Source organism: Colias eurytheme, chromosome 15, assembly GCF_061535395.1.
Source record: "Colias eurytheme isolate Ceu_HAF_F1 chromosome 15, ilColEury1 Martin Lab GWU primary, whole genome shotgun sequence".
NCBI classification, from domain to species: domain Eukaryota; kingdom Metazoa; phylum Arthropoda; class Insecta; order Lepidoptera; family Pieridae; genus Colias; species Colias eurytheme.
This window is the reverse complement of record NC_142994.1, coordinates 11,608,244-11,634,729: the sequence shown is the minus strand read 5'-3', so window position 1 is coordinate 11,634,729 and position 26,486 is coordinate 11,608,244. Positions and strand designations below refer to the sequence as shown.

Sequence of the window (26,486 nt, the reverse complement as noted above, 5' to 3'; positions counted from 1 at the left end):
TGTTCATACTGAAATCTCCAGTGTATTAGATATAAGCTTCTTGCTCTGAACAACGATCATATTCGTTGTTGTGAGGCTTCTTCTTCTTGGTGTTGAACATATTGTGTTGAACTCAATGTTGAACTGTGGTGTTGAAGGTGTTGATATAACAAAGTTGGCACTTGGCACTTGACACCTCCACATGTGTCATTACTCATTTTGTCATTTGACATTTCTGACATTTTACTTGCTTATTGGTGCAGTGTACCAAATAATAATAATTATTGCTATTTATTTTTATGTTTTAGCAGAAAATGTTCTTCCAATTCCATAGTCCATACATAATATTAAGCTCAGTTGCTAGTTTATAGACTGTAATACAGAGTGCTATTTTTATATTAAGAATATAAGATAAAGTTGCACTTTACATAATGTATGCGATAGAGAAAAAGTTTGAAATAGAAATGAAGTTGAAGAAAGTAAGTTATTATAAGCAGTTTATTTATATTAATTGTACATTAAATGGTTAAATGACGTTATTATACATTTATTTAATTTAAATAGTTAAATGACGTCGTATCCTACTTAATTTATATCACGTTAAGGGTGCACTCACACACATCAGTCACCGTCAAGTCACCGATGACTGATCGGTGACGGTTTGTGTATGTATCCACAAACACCAGTCACCGTCATGTTGTCCGTCAGTCACGTCGCCGGTTTGACTGAATCATTGAACACATACATCAGGTTAGTCAGTGATTAGACGTGTGTCACGCTAGAGAACATGTAGCAATTATTGACGGTAGCACGACGCTGACTGAACTGAGACGTGACGGCACCGGGTGAGTGGGGATAAAAGTATGATACATGTATGGAAAGATTATTTTACGTGCCTGACCGGTGACGTCACTGATAGATTTCGTGCCGGCGACTGTCGTGTGGGAACAGAGTCATACTAGAACTATTGATACATATTTTTTTTTAATCCTGTCCGGTGACGTGCCGTGACGGTGACTGATGTGTGTGAGTGCACCCTAAAAGAGGCGTTTCTGTCACTAGGAAATGACGAATATACAAGAGTTGAAAGCGGCTGCTAATCGTAGTTCTACGATAGCGAATGATGTGTGCAATGTGCTGGGTGCTTGTGAGCAAAGGCTGCAGCAGCTGGAGACAGCTGTGCTACCACTGTATGGAGATACAGCTAGGTTACAGCAGATCTACCATAGTAAGTTAATGATGGAATTCTAAAACACAAAATACACAAATAATGTCACAGATTACAAAACTTTTACTGGCACAGAGTTATTAAATTGCTATTTATTTGCAAAAATGAATGATGATATTAAAACTATTAATTTTAGATATGGAGCGCACTGTCAAGTCTTTAGACCATGTCATCAACTATTACATGGTGTCTAGAGAACTAGCTGATCTGATACAAGCTGGTCCTCAATGTGCTTCTACTGAGTCATTGAATGTTTATATTGATGTAAGTGTACATTTTTATTTTATAACTAGCGGTCCGCCCCGGCTTCACCTGTGGTACATATTTACGTTTTCTCTACATAAAAACCATCATTGTACTTCAAGGAATATAATAAAAAAAGAATTATCGAAATCGATCCACCCGATCACACGTGATGCCATGACAATGCGAAACGGGTTTCATTTTTATATATAAGATAGATACTTACTTAAAATAAAGTTCTTTATTTCTGGTTTCATATTTTAATTTTGTTTATTGTATGTTGCTGATATTTCTGAAATACTTAATTGTATTTATTTTTTTCAGGCACTTGATAAATTAGCTGAAGCTCAAAGTTATTTTAATAAAAATAACCCTCAAAGTGTAGAACTTGAAAATATTGTAAGTAAGAAACTGAAACATTTCATTGTAAATGTGTTATTATTGTAGGTAGCTTTTCTAGTTATTTTGTAAAAATCATTGATTTTATTTACAGAATCAACTGTACAATGCTGGGGTGCTAAAACTAGAAGCAGCATTTGAGGAGCTTCTCAGTAGAAATACAAGACCATTGTCTCCCACTACTCTTATGGATATGATTGCATTAGAAGAAGGTAAATAAATGCACCACATAATTAAACATGTTTAACAAATATAATTTTATAAAGAATAGAAAAAATTCGATCACGAGGTGGGACTCGAACCCGCACCCTTTCACGCCAATCCGGGGCGGATGCCTAACCAACTTGGCCACCCAACTCACCAGAGCGATCAAACTTATTCCATTCTTTCAGTTTTATGTGTCTAAGGGACACACATGTTTAACAAATATAAAATTACAAGCTGTAAAGCTGCTGATAAACAAGTATGCAAATGAAGTATTTTTATAGCTCACTAGATTTCGGCCCGCGGCTTCGCTCGCGATTTCAAAGGAAAACCCGCATAGTTCCCTTTCCCGTGGGATTTCCGGGATAAAACCTATCTTATGTGTTAATCCAAGTTACCCTCTATATGTGTGCTAAATTTCATTGTAATCGGTGCATTAGTTTTTACGTGAAAGAGTAACAAACATCCATACATCCATACATCCATACATCCTTACAAACTTTCGCTTTATAATAGTATTAAGATTAAGATTAAGATGTGTTATTCTTATGTTACCTGTATAACTGTAAAGTTTCCTTCAAATATTCTGTTTATGAATAAAAATTGAAATTTTTCGTGAAAAAATAACAAGCACACGACATGCATCCTCTCAAACTTTGCCTAGTATAATATTAGGATTTTCAACTAATAAAAATAGTTCCATAGTGCATCTTGTAAAAAATAATTAATTTTGTTAGTCCATTGAATATATTGTCAGCTGTTATACTGTATAAGCTTTTATGATGTGACAATGAAGTAATGTACTTTTTATATAAAATAACTAGCGGTCCGCCCCGGCTTCGCCCGTGGTACACGCCCGATATGCACAGAAAATTTCATGAGAATCGGTCCACCCGTTTCGGAGGAGTATGCAGACTAACATTGTGACACGAGAATTTTATATATAAGATGTTGCGGAGCTGATAATATAATTTGCACGCCATTTATGGCTAATGTGTTGATTCGACCTATAATGTATTTGTTATCTTTGTACACACATTATGCAAATAAAGAGATTTATTTATTTATTTATTTAAATGTCCAGATTCAAGCGTAGACAGCATTAGCGTAAGCGGCAGCAACTCAACAACAGGCGGTGCGGTGGACACAATGCGTGCAGCGGCGGACTGGCTGAGCCGCGCGGGCCGGCCTCCCGCCACGCCGCTGCTCGCTATACGAGGACCTGCTGCAAAGGCCTCGCTAGTCGCGTTTAAGGACTACCTGCGATCGCGGTCCATGGCTGCTTCGCCGCTGATGGTATAATGCGAATCATGTAAAAAGAACGCTGGATGAAAGTGATGGGGTGTGTTTTGGCATGTATCGAGTTTAGCACGAAAGTTATTTGCTGCTTATTTTATTTTTGAAGTAGGCTCTCGAGTCGTGGCTTCTTAACTACATATTTGTTATTCTTATACCACCTCATAACACCAAATATACCAATAAATCGCCAATGCGCAGCATAACCGTCAGCGTTCTTTTTACGTGACGCGACCTATAAGTGTGAAAGCCTAAATAACAATACAATTTGATTTCACCAAGGGGTGCGCGATCATAGATGCTGGAGAGTGGAGACACATGAAGCATGATAAGAAAAACTTAAAATATGCTAAGGTACATTAAGTGACCTTTTCAAAGCATTTGACTGCGTGGAAGATTCCACTTTACTGTCAAACTCAATAAATAGATAATTAAAGATTTGACTCAGAGGCACTTAGATGCACACCTTTAGAATAGAATACAAACTTATGTTATTAGTGGAGAAACTTATTGCGCCACGTGGATTAATATTGGTGTTCCACAAGGACCTGTGTTAGGTCCCCTTTTCTTCTTGTTGTATATTAATGATCTACCTTATTATTTACAGGGAAATGTGTAAAATAGTTCTGTTCTGTTAGAAGGAAACTTTGCTCTTAATTTGTTTACCTTTCCAAATGTAATAAAAGTAAAAAAAAAAATGAAAATTTTATTAATTAAAGAAAGGTTAATTAGAGAAAGAATGATAACGATGATATTAAAGGACATGGATTGTTACAAGTTTTTTTTTGCAGAGGGCCAAAAATATGCTTCACCGCGCGGATAGTACTACAAGAAGAACTAGTAAAATTCAAAAAGTGTAAGTGTCGGTAAAATACAACAATAATGTCCATATCACATTTCCTGAATGCCTGTAACTAATATTTGCTGTATTTAATATTTGCAGGTTTGAAAAACGTGCTATTAATATAATGATGAAAGCATCTCAAACTCTCGAACAATCTACGGGACTTGCTATTGGCCCGCGAAGATCTGTAAATGACACGTGTGAGTGTAAAAATAAAACACCAAATTGCCTTGAGCTATTGTGCCAGTTGTACCAAAAATCCTGAGTTGTATTTAAATAAATGGCCAACAGTGCTGTAATTTTTTTCCTTTACCTGGAACTTTGTCCAATTTATCCTGCCTTTAAAACGAAGGGTAATAAACCCGCAACTAATCCAAACTTCACATTACTTTTCCTTTTGTATAGATATGGAAGAATGCAGCGATGCTTTAGACGAGCGCGAAGCAGAAGCAGCCGGTACTTTGGCGGCGGCTCTGTGCCGACTCGCGCGTCGCGAGCAACGTCACGTGATCGGACTAGTGCCGCTAGCTCGCCTCCCAGCGTTGCTCGCTGCTGTGCTTAAAGACTGTCTCGCTTTGCTGGGTAAGTGAGCTTTTCTATTAGAGTTCCCGAGTTTTTGTGTTCATTTGAAAGATTACGATATGTAAAAAATGAAATTCGATATGAAAAATTCCGGTTGTTTCTTATAGATAAACGTTGTTAATTGATTGCAGTGCAATTTTTTTTGTTTGTAGAAATAATATTAAAAAATATCCACCACTTATACCATGAAAAACACGTTTTTTCATTCTGTGTGTAACTGACTTTGCCAAAGCCTTTGATCTTGTCTAACATGATCTTTTTATTCACAAATAAGAATATGCTGGTATTTGGGGTCTTGTGCTGGGATGATGTGAATTATTTCTGTGGAAGTATACTCAATCAGTAACTGAACGAGGGTTTTTTAATGAAAATGTACTAATGTGCCTTTCGGGGTACCACAGGGTTCGCATTTAGGACCTGTGTTCTTTGTGGTTTTTATAAACGATTTGTGCCATCTATTGTTCTTCAATTTTTTGATGCTCTTAAATTAGACAAGAACATTTATATCATTGACGACATGCTGTTATTGCAGAAGGACTTTTTTTCTTTGGTATTATGTAAATGGTTTATTTAGTTGTTAGTCTTAATCGAGATATGATTGGAGACTTGATAAAAAACAATCATCCGTTCCGTTATCAGCGACGGAAGTTGAGCGCGCGTGCACCCGAAGCCGCAAGTCCGCGTCGCGCTGCTCCGCCGGAGCCGCCGCGTGCTGGGCGCTGCTCGGCCGCCTGCAGCGCCTGCAGCCCGACCTGCAGCGCGCGCTGCACCCCGCCTCGCCCGCCGCGTACACCGCGCTGCTGCACAACTGTCAGCACCACGTGAGTGCACCCGCAGCGCCTGCAGCCCGCCTGCAGCGCCTGCAGCCCGCCTGCAGCGCCTGCAGCCCGCCTGCAGCGCCTGCAGCCCGACCTGCAGCGCGCGCTGCACCCCGCCTCGCCCGCCGCGTACACCGCGCTGCTGCACAACTGTCAGCACCACGTGAGTGCACCCGCAGCGCCTGCAGCCCGCCTGCAGCGCCTGCAGCCCGCCTAATGAAAAAAAAAGACGGGTTGCACTCCGGGAGTGCCGGCAGAAGTGAAAACTTGATTATTAACGTTGAGCATGTTTGATATCCATCCGTCCTTACGCTTTTTCGATCAGGTCACGTGTCCTGACGCGAGTTTAAGATTTTATACCCATTACAGAAAAAGTGCTCAACGCCGTTAAAGAAGTTTTCACTTCAAAAAAAACTGTTGATGCAGTTCTTTTTAACCACACTTGATTCTTCAAAATATTAACTTCTATACAATATTGTAATTTGACATGTCAAAAGCATTCGATCGAGTTGCTCAAGCATTATTAGAAACCAATTAAGACTCATATGAAATAAGGGGGCTTGTGTTAAATTGGTTCGAATCATTGTTTAAATAGAAACTAAAAAAAATATTATAATTAACAAATAACTCTAAATAAAGATTTAACAAGTATGGTGTACCTCAAGGAAGTGTCTTAGGGCCTGTTCTATTTTTATAAATTATTTAATATCAATGACATTTCAGAAGTTTATACACGGATGATGACACTAATTATTTTTAAATTTGTGAGTATTTTTGTAAAAAAAAAAAAACACATAAATAAACAGTTAATGAGACGTGTATGTGCACTATATACGACCAGTTATCAATCCATAACACACGTACAGTGCGTCCGCTCGCTGGAGGAGTGGGTGGAGGGCGTGCGCGGGGACAGTGCGGGGGGCGCGGTGGACGGCACGGTGCACCAGCTGCCCGTCGCCGCGCTCGCCTACTGCCACGCGCTCGCCGCGCACCTGCACGTTATCGGTGAGCGCCACTACACACTACACACTACATACTACACACTACATGCACGCATAACACATACAGTGGTGGACGTTTAATTAGAAAATAGAAACACGTAACACGATGAAGTAGTCATCATTTGTGTATTAACGTATTAGAGATTAAGCATATGTAATAGAACACCCGTTTATCTAGTTTTATAAGAAACTAGATTTCCGCCCGCGGCTACGCCCGCGTTTTCAAAGGAAAACCCGCATAGTTCCCGTTCCCGTGGGATTTCCGGGATAAAACCTACCCTGTGTTAATCCAAGTAGTTACCTCCTATATGTGTGCTAAATTTCTTTGTTGTCGGTTCAGTAGTATTTTTCCTGACATATAGAAATTTTCCTGGCTTATCGAAATTTTCCTGTCTTATAGAAATGTTGCTGGCTTATAGAAATTGTCCCGACGCATAGAAATTTTCCTGACGTATAGAAATTTTCCTGGCTTATAGAATTTTTCCTGACGTATAGAAATTTTCCCGGCTCTTAAAAATTTTCCTGACGAATAGAAATTTTCCGGAATTTTCATTTCTTAAATTTTCCTTTCTCATGGAAATTTTCCTGGCTTATACAAATTTTCCTTATCTATTAATTTTGCGGCACGTATAGAAATTTTCCTTGTTTATAGAAATTTTCTTGGCTTATATAAATTTTCCTGACGTATAGAAATTTTCCTGGCATATAGAAATTTTCCTGACCTATAGAAATTTTCCGGAATTTTCCTGTCTTAAATTTTCCTTTCTCATGGAAATTTTCCTGGCGTATAGAAATTTTTCTGCATTACAAACATTTTCCTGGCCTATACAAATTTTCCTTATCTATATAATTTTGCGGCACGTATAGAAATTTTCCTTGTTTATAGAAATTTTCCTGGCCTATACAAATTTTCCTTATCTATATAATTTTGCGGCACGTATAGAAATTTTCCTTGTTTATAGAAATTTTCCTGGCTTATATAAATTTTCCTGACGTATAGAAATTTTCCTGGCGTATAGAAATTTTCCTGACGTATAGAAATTTTCCGGACTTATAGAAATTTTCCTGTTATATTTTCTATTCGTATGGAAATTTTCCTTATCTACAGGGTGTCCCGTAAGTAGTGGACCAACGGGTTATGGTGAGTAGAGGGACTTATTATCTAACAAAAATACTAAAATTTATTGTCCTAAACCATAAAGTTTTTGATTTATGCTTTATTTTCAAAATTTGATAAAAATATCATCCACGTAAGCTTAATATGAACTTTTACCATTTCTGTTTTTATTTTATTCTTATTTTTTTGTTCAAGGTTGTTAAGAATACATAAGTCTTCCTAATTAAAATGATACTCAAGCATAATTAACAACAACAACAAAATTAGACCAAACAATAGGTAAAATTTTACGTTTTAAAAATTTACGGACTGAAGTTTGAACAAAGCTGGTGTAAAAAAAATGTATGGTGACCCTGTGAAACTTTATTTTAAAAACTTCTACATCTCATACAAATTACAAAAAGGTATAATTGTGTGGTATAAAGTATTTAAAAAAATGTTAAATTGGCGTACAACATTCAAATTAGAAATTATCAGGTAATCAACTCATTAAGTTATTCCGAGAATTATTGCCTTTATGGGCGCGCGCTGGAATTCTTTTGTATTGTTTCTGGCCAATCATAGACGATACTTGAACCCACTATTATTTTCTTTGACTTTCAACTATTTCAGTGACTTGCTTATAGCTCGGAACTAGATACACGCGTGTTTAGCTTAATCCCGTCATTACGATATTATTCTTTGTTGAAGTACGCTTGAATTGGACACTGATTTTGCTTGTGATTTGGATTTTAGTTTTTTGAAGGAAATTGCCTAATACATACACTCCACGTGAATATGCAGAAATGTTAAAAAAAATTATTGAGTTAAAAAAATTTTGATCCAAGCATCAAGCATCTCTCGACAAAAATTAATTCGTCGTTGATAATCACCTGGTATTAATGCTTGCTCACTCGTACATGATACGGGTGTAAATCACTTCTCTTCAGTATGCGATGCACTGTACTTCTTGGTACACCAGTGCGTCTAGCAATACGGTGAGTACTAGTTGAAGGATCTTCTTCTACTTCTGTCAATATTAGACGATCATCGACTGATCTAGGCCTTCCTATTCGATTTCCAATTCCAGGAATACGACCTTCATGGTATGCGTTATTTACTCTGAGAAAAAATCGGTGATCAGGATAGCAATCCCGATTGGGATAACGCTCACGATAAACACGTGCTGCTTGTCGAGCATTTCCATCACTGAGTCCATAAATAAAAAACATTTTTCTGCATATTCACGTGGAGTGTATGTATTAGGCATTTTCCTTCAAAAAACCAAAGTCGAACAACATCCAAATCACAAGCAAAATCAGTGTCCAATTCAAGCGCACTTCAACAAAGAATAATATCGTAATGACGGATTCAAGCTAAACACGCGTGTAGTTCCGAGCTATAAGCAAGTCACTGAAATAGTTGAAAATCAAAGAAAATAATAGTGGGTTCAAGTATCGTCTATGATTGGCCAGAAACAATACAAAAGAATTCCAGCGCGCGCCCATAAAGGCAATAATTCTCGGAATAACTTAATGAGTTGACTACCTGATAATTTCTAATTTGAATGTTGTACGCCAATTTAACATTTTTTTAAATACTTTATACCACACATTTATACCTTTTTGTAATTTGTATGAGATGTAGAAGTTTTTAAAATAAAGTTTCACAGGGTCACCATACATTTTTTTTACACCAGCTTTGTTCAAACTTCAGTCCGTAAATTTTTAAAACGTAAAATTTTACCTATTGTTTGGTCTAATTTTGTTGTTGTTGTTAATTATGCTTGAGTATCATTTTAATTAGGAAGACTTATGTATTCTTAACAACCTTGAACAAAAAAATAAGAATAAAATAAAAACAGAAATGCTAAAAGTTCATATTAAGCTTACGTGGATGATATTTTTATAAAATTTTGAAAATAAAGCATAAATCAAAAACTTTATGGTTTAGGACAATAAATTTTAGTATTTTTGTTAGATAATAAGTCCCTCTACTCCCCATAACCCGTTGGTCCACTACTTACGGGACACCCTGTATATAAATTTTCCCGACGTATAGAAATTTTCCTAACTTATAGAAATTTTCCTGACGTTTAGAAATTTTCCTTGTTTATAGAAATTTTCCTAGCGTATAGAAATTTTCCTTTCTTATGGAAATTTTGTATGACTTATAGAAATTTTTCCTGACATCGTAATTTTCCCGACTTATAGATTTTTCCTGACTTATAGAAATTTTTAATAAAACCACAGCGGATGACGTGAACGAACAGACTTTAATTTTAGTAGTAATATTATACATTACATACAGTAGGAGGCGCTAGTGATACAAACTGATTTTGTTACCATATTAAAATAATACCGCCACTTAACAAAATCAAAAAACCGGCCAAGTGCGAGTCGGGCTCGCGCACAAAGGGTTCCGTAGCAGCAAATAACTATAATAAATTACAGTTAAATCAACCTATCTCAAAAACTATAAGAGATACTTTGATCAAACCAAAAATCGTTGAAAGAGTTAATTAGCATGCATCACCTCTATTTTTTTTAGAATTTTATACCCCGTAGTTATAAAAATAGAGGGGGGGGGACATACTTTTTACGACTTTGAGAGCTGATATCTCAAAAACCGTTCACTTTAAGAAAAATGTTTTTTAGAAAACTTTATATCATTTTAAAAGACCTTTCCATTGATACCCCACACGGGTATGTACATCGAAAAAAAAAATTTCATCCCTCAGTTACATGTATGGGGGGCCCCACCCCCAATTCTTTTTTTTACTATTTAGTGTCATATTTTTGTAGCGGTTCATACAACACATATTCCCATCAAATTTCATCACTGTAGTACTTATAGTTTCCGAGTAAATCGGCTGTGACAGACGGACAGACGGACAGACGGACAGACGGACATGACGAAACTATAAGGGTTCCGTTTTTGCCATTTTGGCTACGGAACCCTAAAAAATGAAGTGACAATCACTAGCTTCTTATAAGAAAACAAAACACAAAAAAAAAAATTATGAGAAAGTTCTTGTGTAAAAGAGGAACAAACACACAATTGTATATAAACTCTTACTTTTAACTATAAGTATATAGGATAAGATACTTTAATTAACAGGTAAAATGCCAAGCTTCTTCATAAAATAATAATGTTTTACAGAATTTAAACTTTTTGTAAGTATGTCTGCTGGCATTTCAGTTGTCTGTAAATAGCTTAATTTTATATAATTATTGGCTACAGCCTCTCTTACAAAGTTGTATCTAATATCAATATGTTTTGATCTACGATGGAAAATAGGATTCAATGCTAGTTTTTGAGCACTTTGACAATCATTAAATAAAACAATTGGATCCGATTTTCCAGCAATTTCAAACAATAAATTTCTTAAATAAATCCCTTCTTTACATGCTTCAGACATGGATATATACTCAGCCTCAGTGCTGGATAATGCTACATTTCTTTGTTTTCGACATTCAAAAGATATAACAGTATTTGACAACATAAAACAGAAACCAGAATATGACCTTCTGTCAGTAATATCTGAACCCCAGTCAGCATCTACAAAACCTTCTATAGAAAGATTATTTTTACAAAATACAAGGCCATAGCTTTTAGTCTTTTTTAAATATTTTAGAATTCTCTTTGCATGCTTCCAGTGGGTTTCATTATATGCATTATTAAACTGGCTTAAGTAAGTAACACTAAATGCAATATCTGGCCTACTAAGAACTGCTAAATACATAAGTCCACCTATCAACTGCTGAAATGGATAATTATTATTACAAATAAAAGATTTCTCTAATTTTAAATTTGCCTCCATAGGAGTTTCTGCAGTTTTACAATGTATCATATTAAACCTTTTCAACAATTGATCAACATATTCTTCCTGATCTAATGTTATTTTAGTTTCATCAATTTTAACTCTTATACCTAAGCATTTTCTAATTTGACCAAGATTTTTAATTTTAAATTTACTACTTAATTCTTGAACCAGCTGTTCAGTAGCTTTCTTACAATTTGAAAATACAAAGAAGTCGTCAACAAATAGTGCAATTACAATTTTTACATTATCTTTAAATTTTGAAAATAAACATGGTTCATACTCTGACTTTTTGTAACCTAAACTAATCAAGTAATCATTGACTCTCTCATACCAAGCTCTAGATGATTGCTTTAGGCCATATATCGCTCTTTTCAATTTTAACACTTTATTTTCACCATCATTACACTCAAAAGTTACAGGTTTTTTCATATACACAGTTTCATTCAGAAAACCATTAAGAAAAGCGGTGGTTACATCGAGATGGGTGACATCTAAATTTAATTTAGCTGCTAATGCAAACAGTAATCTTAGTGTGGAATATCTAAGCACAGGGGAAAAAGTTTCATGATAGTCCACTCCAGCCTTTTGAGAGAAACCTTTTGCCACTAATCTAGACCTATACCGCACATTATTATCACTATCATATTTCTTTTTGAACACCCACTTGCACTGAATTACCGAACTATTTTGAGGATGGTCCACAAGCTCCCAGGCTTCATTCTGTTTGAAAGAGTCCAATTCTTCTTTCATGCTAGCTCTCCAGAAAACACTCTCCGGGCCATTCAAAGCTTCATCAAGCGTGACTTCTCTGTCAATATCTTCACATTCTGCAATACACAGATTTGTATACCAGTCTGGTTGCCTTCTTGTACGTCTTGGTAGTTTTTCTTGTTTAACCAAGGTGATATCATATATATATAAAGCTACACTACCACTCACTGACTGACTGACATCGGGTTTCTCGGAAACTACGGGGAAAGTGGGGGGGATTTTGACGTGATCGTGTAGAGGTGCGCCGAGTGACCAGAGGAAAAATATAGCGATCTCGATCACCTTCGAATACCAAGTGGACCCCTGGTGGTGCGCCAAAACGGTGGCACTTGGAGGGGGGTGTCTGAACAAAAAATGCTCGGAACTGGTGGCGATTACCAGGGGTGGTGGAAAAATGGGGATTTTCGCGAAAACAAGATGGCCGCCGTACTTTGCCAAAATCGCCGTTTATGAATCCTTACGTCTCAAATTTGGCACACGTGCTCTGTTCGAGCCGGCGAATCGATCGGTGCCCCGTTCGAGTGGCTCCGGGCCCCAGTTTCCAACTTCCATACAACGTAAAATCCAACGGCCCGCGGAAACGGTGCGATTAGGGTGGGGGGTCCCGGAACTAAAAATGATCACCACCCTGGGACGCTACCAGGGACGCATAGTGGGTCGCTCGATTTTGGAATTTTTCCATTTTTGGCGCAAACATAAAAACGTAAATTTAGACGAGGTGGCGCAACGGAGAAACACACCAATGATGCATTCATACTCGCCCAGCTCCCAGGATATCCAGAAAAATCCGAAATTTTGAACTTTCTCACAGCCCGCGGAGACGGTCAACGGCCCGCGCAAACGGTAGCAGCTACATCTGGGGTGCTCAAACTAAATGTGTAGTAGACCTCAAGCAATTACCACAGATGGTGAAAAAAAATCAAAATGGCGGAAAAAATTGCTGCCGCCATACAAATGCTAAAATGGCCATCGCTGGTCCGATCGCGCTGAAACTTGGCACAGGGGCTTTAATTGAGCCGCACATTAAGTTGGCATACTCATAATTCAGTTTCCACCGCTGGTTTCCGAGTTTCATACAACGCGAAATTCGACGGCTCTCCGAAACGGCGCCAGATAGGTGGGGGGTGTAGAACTAAAAAATGATCAGAAACATGGGGCGCTACCAGGGCAATGGAGAAATTTCAAATTGGACGCAATTTTTTTTTCAAAAATGGCCAATTTTTCAAAGCAAGATGGTGGCGCCGGTTACTTTACGATCGGTCTGAAAATTGATTTCTGTGCTCTAATCGGCCAGATTTACAAAACTGCATACTCAGAATTTCTCTCCGACCCTCGGTTTCCATTTTCCATACATCACGAAATTCAACGGCTCTCTGAACCGGTGGCAGGTAGGTCGAGGTCGCCGAAGTAAAAAATGCTTCAAAACCTGGTCCGCTTCCAGACATATAAAAATTTTTGGTAAAAAGCGAAATTTTTTTTTTCGAAAATTTTGTATGGAAATTTCCATAGTAGGAAGTGTAATTGAATAGCAACGGCAAAAGACGGCGCCGCGGGCTGCTTGCTGCCCGCGCACCGCGCAACCTCGAAGGTCGACAGCCTCCCGGAGTAGAAAATATTTATTAACTTTTGAACTACCGCACGAGCCAAGCGAGCGAAGCGAGCGAATCACGGCAGCGGCTGGCGTAAATATTCAAATAGGTAGCGAGGAGCGAAGCGACGAGCGAGTTAGGTTAACTTTTGAACTACCGCACTAGCCAAGCGAGCGAACCGAGCAAGTCACGTCAGCGGCCGGCGTAAATATTCAAAGAAGTAGCGAGGAGCGAAGCGACGAGCGAGTTAGGTTAACTTTTGAACTACTGCACTAGCCAAGCGAGCGAAGCGAGCAAGTCACGTCAGCGCCCGGCATAAATATTCAAAGAAGTAGCGAGGAGCGAAGCGACGAGCGAGTTAGGTTAACTTTTGAACTACCGCACTAGCCAAGCGAGCGAAGCGAGCAAGTCACGTCAGCGGCCTGCGTAAATATTCAAAGAAGTAGCGAGGAGCGAAGCGACGAGCCAGTTAGGTTACTTTTGAACTACCGCACTAGCCAAGCGAGCGAAGCGAGCAAGTCACGTCAGCGGCCGGCGTAAATATTCAAATAGGTAGCGAGGAGCGAAGCGACGAGCGTGTTAAGTAAACTCTTTAACAGTTTATTATGAAAAGTCACTGCCCGCTATCGATTAGACACCTCAAAATGATGAAATTCGGGGATCACGTTTCAAGAATTTAACCAATATTTGAATAAGTAATTTATAAACAGTTTCGACTGACTGTAGAATCGCTGTTAGCAGATGTAACAAATGGACAGGAAATTCAAATGCATTTTCAAATGACTGAAGATTTCTGCCCTGGGATGAGCCGCGAGCTGCTTGCAGCTCGCGCACCACGCACCCTCGAAGGTAGACAGCCCCCCGGAGTAGAAAATATTTGAATGGGAAATTTATAAGCACTTCTGATTGACTGTGGAATCGCTGTTAGCAGATATTAACAAATTGACGGAGAATTTTTATGCATTTTCAACTGACTGAAGATTTCTGCCCTGGGATGCTTCGCGGGCTGCTTGCAGCCCGCGCACCACGCACCCTCGAAGGTGGGCAGCCTCCCGAAGTGGAAAATACTTGAATGGAGAATTTATAAGCATTACCGACTGACTGTAGAATCGCTGTTAGCAGATGTAACAAATGGACAGGAAATTCGAATGCATTTTCAAATGACTGCCCTATTGCTTCAACCGAGAGGCAAAAGAGGCTCGCGGGCTGCTTGCAGCCCGCGCACCACGCACCCTCGAAGGTCGACAGCATTTCAAAATAGAAAATATTTGAATTGGGAATTTATAAGCACTTCCGATTGACTGTGGAATCGCTGTTGGCAAATAATAACAAATTGACGGGGGATTTTGATGCATTTTCAAATGACTGCCCTATTGCTTCAACTCAGGGGCAAAAGGGGCTCGCGGGCTGCTTGCAGCCCGCGCACAACGCACCAGCTAGTCATATATATATAAAGCTACACTACCACTCACTGACTGACTGACATCGGGTTTCTCGGAAACTACGGGGAAAGTGGGGGGGATTTTGACGTGATCGTGTAGAGGTGCGCCGAGTGACCAGAGGAAAAATATAGCGATCTCGATCACCTTCGAATACCAAGTGGACCCCTGGTGGTGCGCCAAAACGGTGGCACTTGGAGGGGGGTGTCTGAACAAAAAATGCTCGGAACTGGTGGCGATTACCAGGGGTGGTGGAAAAATGGGGATTTTCGCGAAAACAAGATGGCCGCCGTACTTTGCCAAAATCGCCGTTTATGAATCCTTACGTCTCAAATTTGGCACACGTGCTCTGTTCGAGCCGGCGAATCGATCGGTGCCCCGTTCGAGTGGCTCCGGGCCCCAGTTTCCAACTTCCATACAACGTAAAATCCAACGGCCCGCGGAAACGGTGCGATTAGGGTGGGGGGTCCCGGAACTAAAAATGATCACCACCCTGGGACGCTACCAGGGACGCATAGTGGGTCGCTCGATTTTGGAATTTTTCCATTTTTGGCGCAAACATAAAAACGTAAATTTAGACGAGGTGGCGCAACGGAGAAACACACCAATGATGCATTCATACTCGCCCAGCTCCCAGGATATCCAGAAAAATCCGAAATTTTGAACTTTCTCACAGCCCGCGGAGACGGTCAACGGCCCGCGCAAACGGTAGCAGCTACATCTGGGGTGCTCAAACTAAATGTGTAGTAGACCTCAAGCAATTACCACAGATGGTGAAAAAAAATCAAAATGGCGGAAAAAATTGCTGCCGCCATACAAATGCTAAAATGGCCATCGCTGGTCCGATCGCGCTGAAACTTGGCACAGGGGCTTTAATTGAGCCGCACATTAAGTTGGCATACTCATAATTCAGTTTCCACCGCTGGTTTCCGAGTTTCATACAACGCGAAATTCGACGGCTCTCCGAAACGGCGCCAGATAGGTGGGGGGTGTAGAACTAAAAAATGATCAGAAACATGGGGCGCTACCAGGGCAATGGAGAAATTTCAAATTGGACGCAATTTTTTTTTCAAAAATGGCCAATTTTTCAAAGCAAGATGGTGGCGCCGGTTACTTTACGATCGGTCTGAAAATTGATTTCTGTGCTCTAATCGGCCAGATTTACAAAACTGCATACTCAGAATTTCTCTCCGACCCTCGGTTTCCATTTTCCATACATCACGAAATTCAACGGCTCTCTGAACCGGTGGCAGGTAGGTCGAGGTCGCCGAAGTAAAAAATGCTTCAAAACCTGGTCCGCTTCCAGACATATAAAAATTTTTGGTAAAAAGCGAAATTTTTTTTTTCGAAAATTTTGTATGGAAATTTCCATAGTAGGAAGTGTAATTGAATAGCAACGGCAAAAGACGGCGCCGCGGGCTGCTTGCTGCCCGCGCACCGCGCAACCTCGAAGGTCGACAGCCTCCCGGAGTAGAAAATATTTATTAACTTTTGAACTACCGCACGAGCCAAGCGAGCGAAGCGAGCGAATCACGGCAGCGGCTGGCGTAAATATTCAAATAGGTAGCGAGGAGCGAAGCGACGAGCGAGTTAGGTTAACTTTTGAACTACCGCACTAGCCAAGCGAGCGAACCGAGCAAGTCACGTCAGCGGCCGGCGTAAATATTCAAAGAAGTAGCGAGGAGCGAAGCGACGAGCGAGTTAGGTTAACTTTTGAACTACTGCACTAGCCAAGCGAGCGAAGCGAGCAAGTCACGTCAGCGCCCGGCATAAATATTCAAAGAAGTAGCGAGGAGCGAAGCGACGAGCGAGTTAGGTTAACTTTTGAACTACCGCACTAGCCAAGCGAGCGAAGCGAGCAAGTCACGTCAGCGGCCTGCGTAAATATTCAAAGAAGTAGCGAGGAGCGAAGCGACGAGCCAGTTAGGTTACTTTTGAACTACCGCACTAGCCAAGCGAGCGAAGCGAGCAAGTCACGTCAGCGGCCGGCGTAAATATTCAAATAGGTAGCGAGGAGCGAAGCGACGAGCGTGTTAAGTAAACTCTTTAACAGTTTATTATGAAAAGTCACTGCCCGCTATCGATTAGACACCTCAAAATGATGAAATTCGGGGATCACGTTTCAAGAATTTAACCAATATTTGAATAAGTAATTTATAAACAGTTTCGACTGACTGTAGAATCGCTGTTAGCAGATGTAACAAATGGACAGGAAATTCAAATGCATTTTCAAATGACTGAAGATTTCTGCCCTGGGATGAGCCGCGAGCTGCTTGCAGCTCGCGCACCACGCACCCTCGAAGGTAGACAGCCCCCCGGAGTAGAAAATATTTGAATGGGAAATTTATAAGCACTTCTGATTGACTGTGGAATCGCTGTTAGCAGATATTAACAAATTGACGGAGAATTTTTATGCATTTTCAACTGACTGAAGATTTCTGCCCTGGGATGCTTCGCGGGCTGCTTGCAGCCCGCGCACCACGCACCCTCGAAGGTGGGCAGCCTCCCGAAGTGGAAAATACTTGAATGGAGAATTTATAAGCATTACCGACTGACTGTAGAATCGCTGTTAGCAGATGTAACAAATGGACAGGAAATTCGAATGCATTTTCAAATGACTGCCCTATTGCTTCAACCGAGAGGCAAAAGAGGCTCGCGGGCTGCTTGCAGCCCGCGCACCACGCACCCTCGAAGGTCGACAGCATTTCAAAATAGAAAATATTTGAATTGGGAATTTATAAGCACTTCCGATTGACTGTGGAATCGCTGTTGGCAAATAATAACAAATTGACGGGGGATTTTGATGCATTTTCAAATGACTGCCCTATTGCTTCAACTCAGGGGCAAAAGGGGCTCGCGGGCTGCTTGCAGCCCGCGCACAACGCACCAGCTAGTCTGAGTCTATAGTGGCATCAAAGAAGCTGTCGCTAGAATCACTTACTGAAGAAGCATCTGCATCTGGAATATATGTCTTATCTTGATCATTATCTTCTTCTAAGATTGTACTTTCATTTTCTTTTGTGATGCTTTCCTCCACTGAAGACTTGCAGTCGACAGGTATCTGTACAGTATCTCTTACTGACTCATTTGAAGACTCCATGATAACTATGTCTCTGCTGGTAGTCACGGTATTGCTTTTTTTATCATAAACTCTGTAGCCCTTAATATTTTCAGCATAGCCAACCAATATCAGCTGTTTGGCCTTTTCATCCCATTTCAAACGTCTTTGTTTTGGAACATGTACCATTACTTTGCTGCCAAATATTCTCAAATGGCTTAAATTTGGCTTCTGGCCTGTCCAGACTTCATATGGCGTCCTGTTGTTCAGTCCCGTAACCACAGATCTATTTCTGAGATATACAGAAGTATTTACCGCCTCTGACCAGAATTTCTTGTCTAAATCAGCATCAAAAATCAAACATCTGGCCTTTTCAACGATGGACCTGTTCATTCTTTCGCATAGACCATTCTGCTCAGGGGTGTAAGCATTTGTCCTTTGGTGGACAATTCCTTGCTTTTTCAAGTATTTCTCAAATTCCTGACCACAGAATTCACCTCCATTATCTGTCCTTAGAATTTTTATCTTTCTGTCTTTCTGTTTTTCAACCATGGACTGAAACTCAACAAAATATTTGAAAACTTCACTTTTTGCTTTCATAAAGTACACAAAAGCCATCTTACTGAAGTCGTCCACAAACAAAACATAATATCTCGATCCCCCTATCGATAAGTTTTCCATAGGGCCTGCTACATCTGAATGTATCAATTCTAGCAAATCCTTAGTCTTGGATGAACTTAGCTGGAATGGTAATCTGGTTTGTTTGCCTTTACAACATATAACACATGATGTTTTATCTATTTCTGCCATGTCTGGATATAATATTCCATCTACAGCTCCATTTCTCATTTTGTTTAAGCTGTTACTGTTAATATGTCCCATGCGCCGGTGCCAAGTCTCACTCGATGCAATCGCTGTTGCTGCTAGTATCTGTTCTGTTTGTAATGTACACAACTTATACACACCATCAATTAATTCTGCCTGGCCAACTAGTTCTCTCTGTCGATTATATATATAGCAAACATTTTCTTCGAAAATTACACTGTTGCCACTTCTAATCAACTGACTGACGGATAGCAAATTGGTGGTTAAATCTGGTATAAACAATACATCTTTCACTGTGATGTCATAATCTACATCTTTCACAACTGTGACAATGTTGACATCACCAGAACACAGCACTGGAACTCTAGTCTGGTTTGCAATAATAATTTCTTTAATTTCATGTTGATGCGACGAATTCACGAGGTTATTTTTACATGCCGTCATGTGTTTACTTGCACCACTATCAATATACCAGCTGTCTTTATTGAATTTTCCAGTCAGGAAAATAGCATTAAATGCGTTAGTTTGTTTCCTTTTCGTTGTTTCTTCTTGCGGACACTGATTTTTGTAGTGACCGGTCTTTTTACATCTGTAGCATTTAATAACCTTATTTTCAGACTTTGACATTGACTTCTCTGACAGTTTATGGCTATTTTTAGGGTTGCCATTTCTCATTTTATGCGTTCCTCTAGCAATAAATGCACTATCGCGATCGGAAGCGGAAACAGAACCAATTTCAGACGACATATCCATTAGCTTCGTTTTTATTATATCAGATTTGACCTCGCAACCTGAATGTTCAATGGCCATTATCATGGGGGCATACTTTTCAGGCAATCCCGCCAACATCAGTGCACCAACCCACTCATCTGTTATTCCAAAACCCGTTCCCTGCAATCGCTGGCTGTTTTCAATTATTTGCGTCACATACTGCGTCATTGACTCACAATTTTCAAGTCGAATGTTGATGAGATTTCGTAACAAACAAATCTTCCTTGTATAGCCGGAATCATCAAACATCTTCTTGAGTGTAGTCCATAAATCATATGTTGTGACCGCCTGCTTAATGTGAACATAAATCGATGGATCGATTGACAATATTAGCTTCGCCTTGGCTTTCGCATCTTCAACTTTTTGCTCTGCAGTAGCGGTTGATTTCAACTGGCTTTGTATGCTCGCCGCCATGCCTTCCAACACCAACAAATTTTGAGCCGCAAAACACCAATCATCATAGTTCTCGCGTCCTCGCAACTTTGGAACACTTGCTAAGTAGTTCGTCGTCATTATTATCGCAAACCTAGCAGTAACTTTAAACTTTAAACTATAAAAAACAAGAAAAATACGTAGCTGGGCCCATAACCTAATAAAACCACAGCGGATGACGTGAACGAACAGACTTTAATTTTAGTAGTAATATTACACATTACATACAGTAGGAGGCGCTAGTGATACAAACTGATTTTGTTACCATATTAAAATAATAATTTTTGCGGCAAAGAGAAATTTTCCTCACGTATAGAAATTTTCCAGGCTTATATAAATTTTCCTGACGTATAGAAATTTTCCTGGCTTATAGAATTTTTCCTGACGTATAGAAATTTTCCCGGCTTATAAAAATTTTCCTGACGTATAGAAATTTTCCGGAATTTTCCTGTCTTAAATTTTCCTTTCTCATGGAAATTTTCCTGGCTTATACAAATTTTCCTTATCTATATAATTTTGCGGCACGTATAGAAATTTTCCTTGTTTATAGAAATTTTCCTGGCTTATATAAATTTTCCTGACGTATTGAAATTTTCCTGGCGTATACAAATTTTCCTTATCTATATAAATTTTCCCGACGTATAGAAATTTTCCTGACTTATAGAAATTTTCTTGACGTATATAAATTTTCCTTGTTTACAGAAATTTTCCTGGCGTATAGAAATTTTCCTTGTTTATAGAAATTTTCCTTGTTTATAGAAATTTTCCTGACGTATTGAAATTTTCCGAAATTTTCCTGTCTTAAATTTTCCTTTCTCATGGAAATTTTCCTGGCTTATACAAATTTCCCTTATCTGTATAATTTTGCGGCACGTATAGAAATTTTCCTTGTTTATAGAAATTTTCCTGGCTTATATAAATTTTCCTGACTTATGGAAATTTTCCTGTGTTAAATTTTCCATTCGTATGGAAATTTTCCTGGCTTATAAATATTTTCCTGACTTATACAAATTTTCCTTATCTATATAAATTTTCCTGGCGTATAGAAATTTTCCTTCCTTATGGAAATTTTCCAGCTTATAGAAATTTTCCCGACTTATGGAAATTTTCCTGACATATAAATTTTTCCTGACTTATCGTAATTTTTCTGTCAATCGAAATTTCCCTAACTATTGTTAAAATCATTTTTCTAACCTTCCTTCCTCCGCCCCGGCTTCGCCCGTGGTACATATTTCGCAATAAAAGGTAGCCTAATTATGTCCTTTCTCGGGTATCAAAATATCTCCATACCAAATTTCATGCAAATTGGTTCAGTAGTTTAGGCGTGATTGAGTAACAGACAGACAGACAGAGTTACTTTCGCATTTATAATATTAGTATGGATTGCTTGATTTAATAAAACGTTAGCTTAAATTAATAAAATTAAACAACTTTAAGTGAAGTCTGATTTCCGAGTATTTTCAGTCTGGACAACAAATTAGAAACAGCATGGTTCGAGTGTTCCAAAGTCAAAACCTGTTGAAATGCCGCCAATATATTTTTCTTCTACAAATATTTGCACCGTTTTTTAAACATTCCATCTAAAAGTTTCTGAAAATTAAGTAAAAGTAAGATTTTTGACCCATCAACAAGAAAAATAATTTTAAGTTTACAGTTTGACAAAAACTGGAGTTACAGGAAACTTGCAAATCATTTAGAGTGTTCGATAAAAATATATTCACTGCTACAGTTTATTTAAAAGAGCATGGTATTTCTGATTAAGTGCCTAAAAAAGCTCGACCATGAGAAACCACTGCTCGCGAGCATAGGCAAATAATTATTTTCGCATTTTATTAATTTAAGCTAACGTTTGATTAAAATTATGCAATTTCTTATAAAACTAGATAAACGGGTGTTCTATTATATAAATATAATATAATAAATATAAATAATACTTAATCTCTAATACGTTAATACATAAATGTTAAATTAATTTGATGACTACTTCATCGAGTTACGTGTTTCTAATTAAACGTCCACCTCTGTATATACCTAATCGATACAACTATACGTCCTAATTTATACTTAATATTATAAAACTGAAGAGTTTGTTTGTTTGTTTGAACGCTCTGATCTCAGGAACTACTGGGCTGATTTGACAAATTATTTCGGTGTTAGTTCGTCCATTCATCGAGGAAGGTTTAGGCTAGATATCATCACGCTAAGAGCAACAGGAGCGGAGCCACGCGGGTGAAGCCGAGGAGCGCAGCTAGTTAATCATAATTCATAATTCTAAGAGGAGTTCCCCAGTGATCTTATTTGGGACCACTTTTTTAATTTTGTTTATCATTCTTCTACTAGCTAATAGTTGAAAGTAATTTTAAAATGTTTCAGGTCCGGCTCTGAGCACGGAGCCCGCATACTCTCGCGCGGCGGCCGCGTGCGGCAACACCACGGGGGATAAGAACGCGCTTATGCTCTCTATTTATATGCGTATGTATTTGGAGAATTGCTGGTAAAAAATAGGGTGTTGGAATGAAGTTGTGTTCAAGATATTTTTTCTATCTTACTAGATTTCAGTGTAACGCAGTACTCAAAATAAAAGACCCTGGTAGGTTTCCCAGTCAGTCTTCATTTTGAGTTTTCATTTAGCATGCATATTTTTCCAGCCAGCTCACTTTTTGTTCTAACCTGCAGGAGACAACGAAGGGATGAAACTATCTTTTTTAAATTTAGGTTTATTTTTCTAAATGTACTAATTGTAATGTTTTCAGGCAAAGTGCTAGCACAGTTGAACCTGTCTCTACGCAACAAGAGCGAGCAGTACCCAGATGCTTTAAAGGCTATATTCTTGCTGAACAACACCTTGTATTTATTACAGGTAAGATACATATATATGTTTCTTTCTTTCTTTCATATAATGGTTTGTGATATTGGGATGCAAACATAAAGATAATCCATACTAATATTATAAATGCGAAAGTAACTCTGTCTGTCTGTCTGTTACTCAATCACGCCTTAACTACTGAACCAATTTGCATGAAATTTGGTATGGAGATATTTTGATACCCGAGAAAGGACATAGGCTACCTTTTATTACCTTTTATACCTTTATATACCTATAAGCCGGGGCGGACCTCTAGTATTATTATAACTATGTTTTAAATTGGTCCTTCGAGTCTGAACAGATTTTAAGTGGTGATGTTTATATTGTTCTTGTTCCTTACAATGATAACGATGATGATGAGTAATGATGGTGTTAGTTTATTTCTCGGTGATGATTGTGGTATTTTCATTAATGATGTTAATGATTGTGTATTGGTTGATATCGATAGTGGTACTATCATAAATTATTGTAAGCCTCGTTTGGCTGGTGTTCTGATTTATCAAGAATAATTGTATTTTTTGTGAAAGTAAATCATTCTCTCATTCATTCATTCAAAACAATTATTGTACCTTTGTAGTTTGCCGTTTTTTGTCACACAATTTTACTATTATCGGTGTGCCTTGTAATTGGCGTTTTTATATGTAATTAGTATAATTTATCTTATCAACAGCTGTAATGTACCTTTTATGAATAAAATAAAATAAAAATAATGATCTTGACGGTGGTGATGATGGTTTTACAGGGTTTGCAGCGCAGTGGTTTGCTAGACGTACTGGCGCTATCAGAGCCTGACTGTGAGGCGTCCTATCGCAACATGATAAATGAATACAAGACTGCGTATCTTAATAGGTGAGTGTTTTGCGGTAGTTGGCTTGTACATTGTGTTTAGATTTTAATATTTATAACTAGACTAGCTGTGCCGCGCGGTTTCACCCGCATTACTCCGCTCCTGTTGATCTGAGCTTGATGATATATAGCCTATATTACTTGTGGATAAGTAGCTTTCGAATGGTGAAATAATTTTTAAAATCGGTCCAGTAATTTATGAGCCTATTCATTACAATCAAACAAAGTTTTCCTCTTTATAATATTTGTGTAGATAATTAAGATGTTCGTTCGTGAATTTCGGTTTAGATCTTGTGATTAAGTTTTGTTTAAATACACTAATACTCTTAACAGCTGTATCGAAAAGGATGACACTTTCGCAAATAATTAAATTTAACTCAATGTGAAAATATTGAAATATATAATTACTGAATCTTGTATTACAGTTGGAACAAGTTGCTATCGTACATTACACTGGACGAGCCTCTTCCTGCGAAGTTGAGAGACAAGGATCGCCAGATGTTAAAGGATAAATATTCCGTGAGAATTTTACCAGCTGTTTCCGCCATTCTTAAATTTTTAACAGTGTTACTAACACATTGATGTATCATTAAGATTAACAAACACACACTCAGTAAAAAGCTATCCGATTAAGTCAGAGTTTACTAGTGAGCGATACAATAAACTTTGAACACTACTGTGACGAAATAAGGTATTAATTTCGACCACAACACTGTTCGGACATTTTTGGATGAAATTTGAACGGTTCATTGTGATGTCGATTTACGATTGTGCGAAAAGAACTTTGTCTATAAATCATTTTTTAATAAAATCGTAGGAATGTCAGAACTGTACATTGAATATTTTTTAAAGAATATTTGGGGCGTGACTTACAATAGATACCGAAGCCAAAAAGATAGTTTTTAGAATTTTGTCTGTATGTATGTTCGGGCTAAACTTAAAAATTAGCCCGTGGGTTTTTCTTCAAATTTGGTACAGAGATAGCGTGATACCTGAGGAAGGACATAGGCTACTTTATAGTCTTTATATCCCGGAAATTCCACTAGAACGGAAATTATGCGGGTTATTTTGAACGCGGCGAAGCCACGGTTGGAAATCTAGTAGTACATAAATGTAACCAATTAAATGTAAAACCACTATCGTATTGGGAAACTGTAATTTTAGTGTGTGTTTTTTGAATAAATGAATGAATAAATAAATGAATAAACACACGTTTTTATCATGTGTCAGTCGTTCAACCGCGAGTGGGAGGAGAGCGGGCGAGCGCAGCGCAGCTACAGCGTGCCGGACGGGGAGCTGCGCGAGACGCTCAAGCGGGACAACAAGGAGGCGCTGTTGCCGCGCTACTCCGCCTTCCACGCGGCAACCGCGCACCTGCCCTTCTCCAAGAACCCGGACAAGTACGCCAAGTACACGCCCGTGCAGGTACTACCACGGCGTTGGCGCAGAGTTACCATAAAGTTACCGTTGTAGCGGGCTAAAATCGTACAAAACAGGTCCCTTGATATATTGAGGGTACAGAAATAGTTACTATTATTAGAAAGTCTCTTGATACGTTTAGGGTACATAAATAGTTACTATTGTGGATAGAAAGTCTCCTGATAGGTTTAGGGTAAGGAAATAGTTACAACTGTAGAGAGAAAATCTCCTGATATGATTAGGGTAAGGAAATAGTTACTATTGTGGAAAGAAAGTCTCTTGATGTGATTAGGGTAAGGAAAAAGTTACCATTTGCAATGTGGTAAAATGATGACGCTAGTTGACCTATGCGTCGAACTGATTTTATTTTGTTTATCAAATATGAGAGATTACATATTTGTAATTACATGATAATTGAGTAAATATAGAGTTTATATTTTTTCATTTCTCGTTAGATCTTATCATTACATATTTAAAACGTGTTAATGTCGAACCTTTAGAGCGCAATTAATTAATTATAATATTTCCAGATCGCGACGCAACTCGACGGCTACTTCGATGAAACTGCTTAAAATATATTTATTATGTATATTATTATGCTATTTCTGGTTGAAATATTATGTTATTCAATATACTAAGTATTATACAGATATTTATCAATAAATATTTAAATTTATATCGTTGTCTTATTTTTATCCAAAAAACCTTAAAGCATTGAATGGGGGATAATTTATTATCAGTAATCCCTTTATTTATTAATTATAGTTTCACAAAGAAAGAGCGTGTGTGCCAAGCCACTTCAAAAACAAAATATAGAAATGAACGTCTTATATGTATAGAAACTGTTAAAATATTATGTAAAAATAAACAATTGCTGCACTCCGACTTAGATCTCTAAGCCCCTAATGCATTGGAAAATTTTACTTAAGGTTGATGTTCCGACCGTCCCTCCAT

The 26,486-nt window shown here is 38.5% G+C and overlaps 1 protein-coding gene across 1 annotated transcript; it reads left to right on the top strand.

Moving 5' to 3' along the window:
* The first annotated feature begins 269 nt into the window (after positions 1 to 269).
* Exo70 (exocyst complex component 7) lies at positions 270 to 26,210 on the top strand. Its single transcript, XM_090110049.1, has 17 exons — positions 270 to 458; positions 1,042 to 1,207; positions 1,344 to 1,471; positions 1,775 to 1,849; positions 1,944 to 2,061; positions 3,138 to 3,349; positions 4,141 to 4,205; positions 4,293 to 4,393; positions 4,599 to 4,775; positions 5,415 to 5,596; positions 6,460 to 6,598; positions 22,775 to 22,873; positions 23,155 to 23,261; positions 24,010 to 24,116; positions 24,539 to 24,632; positions 25,344 to 25,538; positions 26,063 to 26,210. Exons 1-17 carry the CDS (start codon positions 411 to 413, stop codon positions 26,102 to 26,104), a joined length of 2,055 nt encoding a protein of 684 aa, XP_089966175.1. The 5' UTR covers positions 270 to 410; the 3' UTR covers positions 26,105 to 26,210.
* The last annotated feature ends 276 nt before the right edge of the window (positions 26,211 to 26,486 follow it).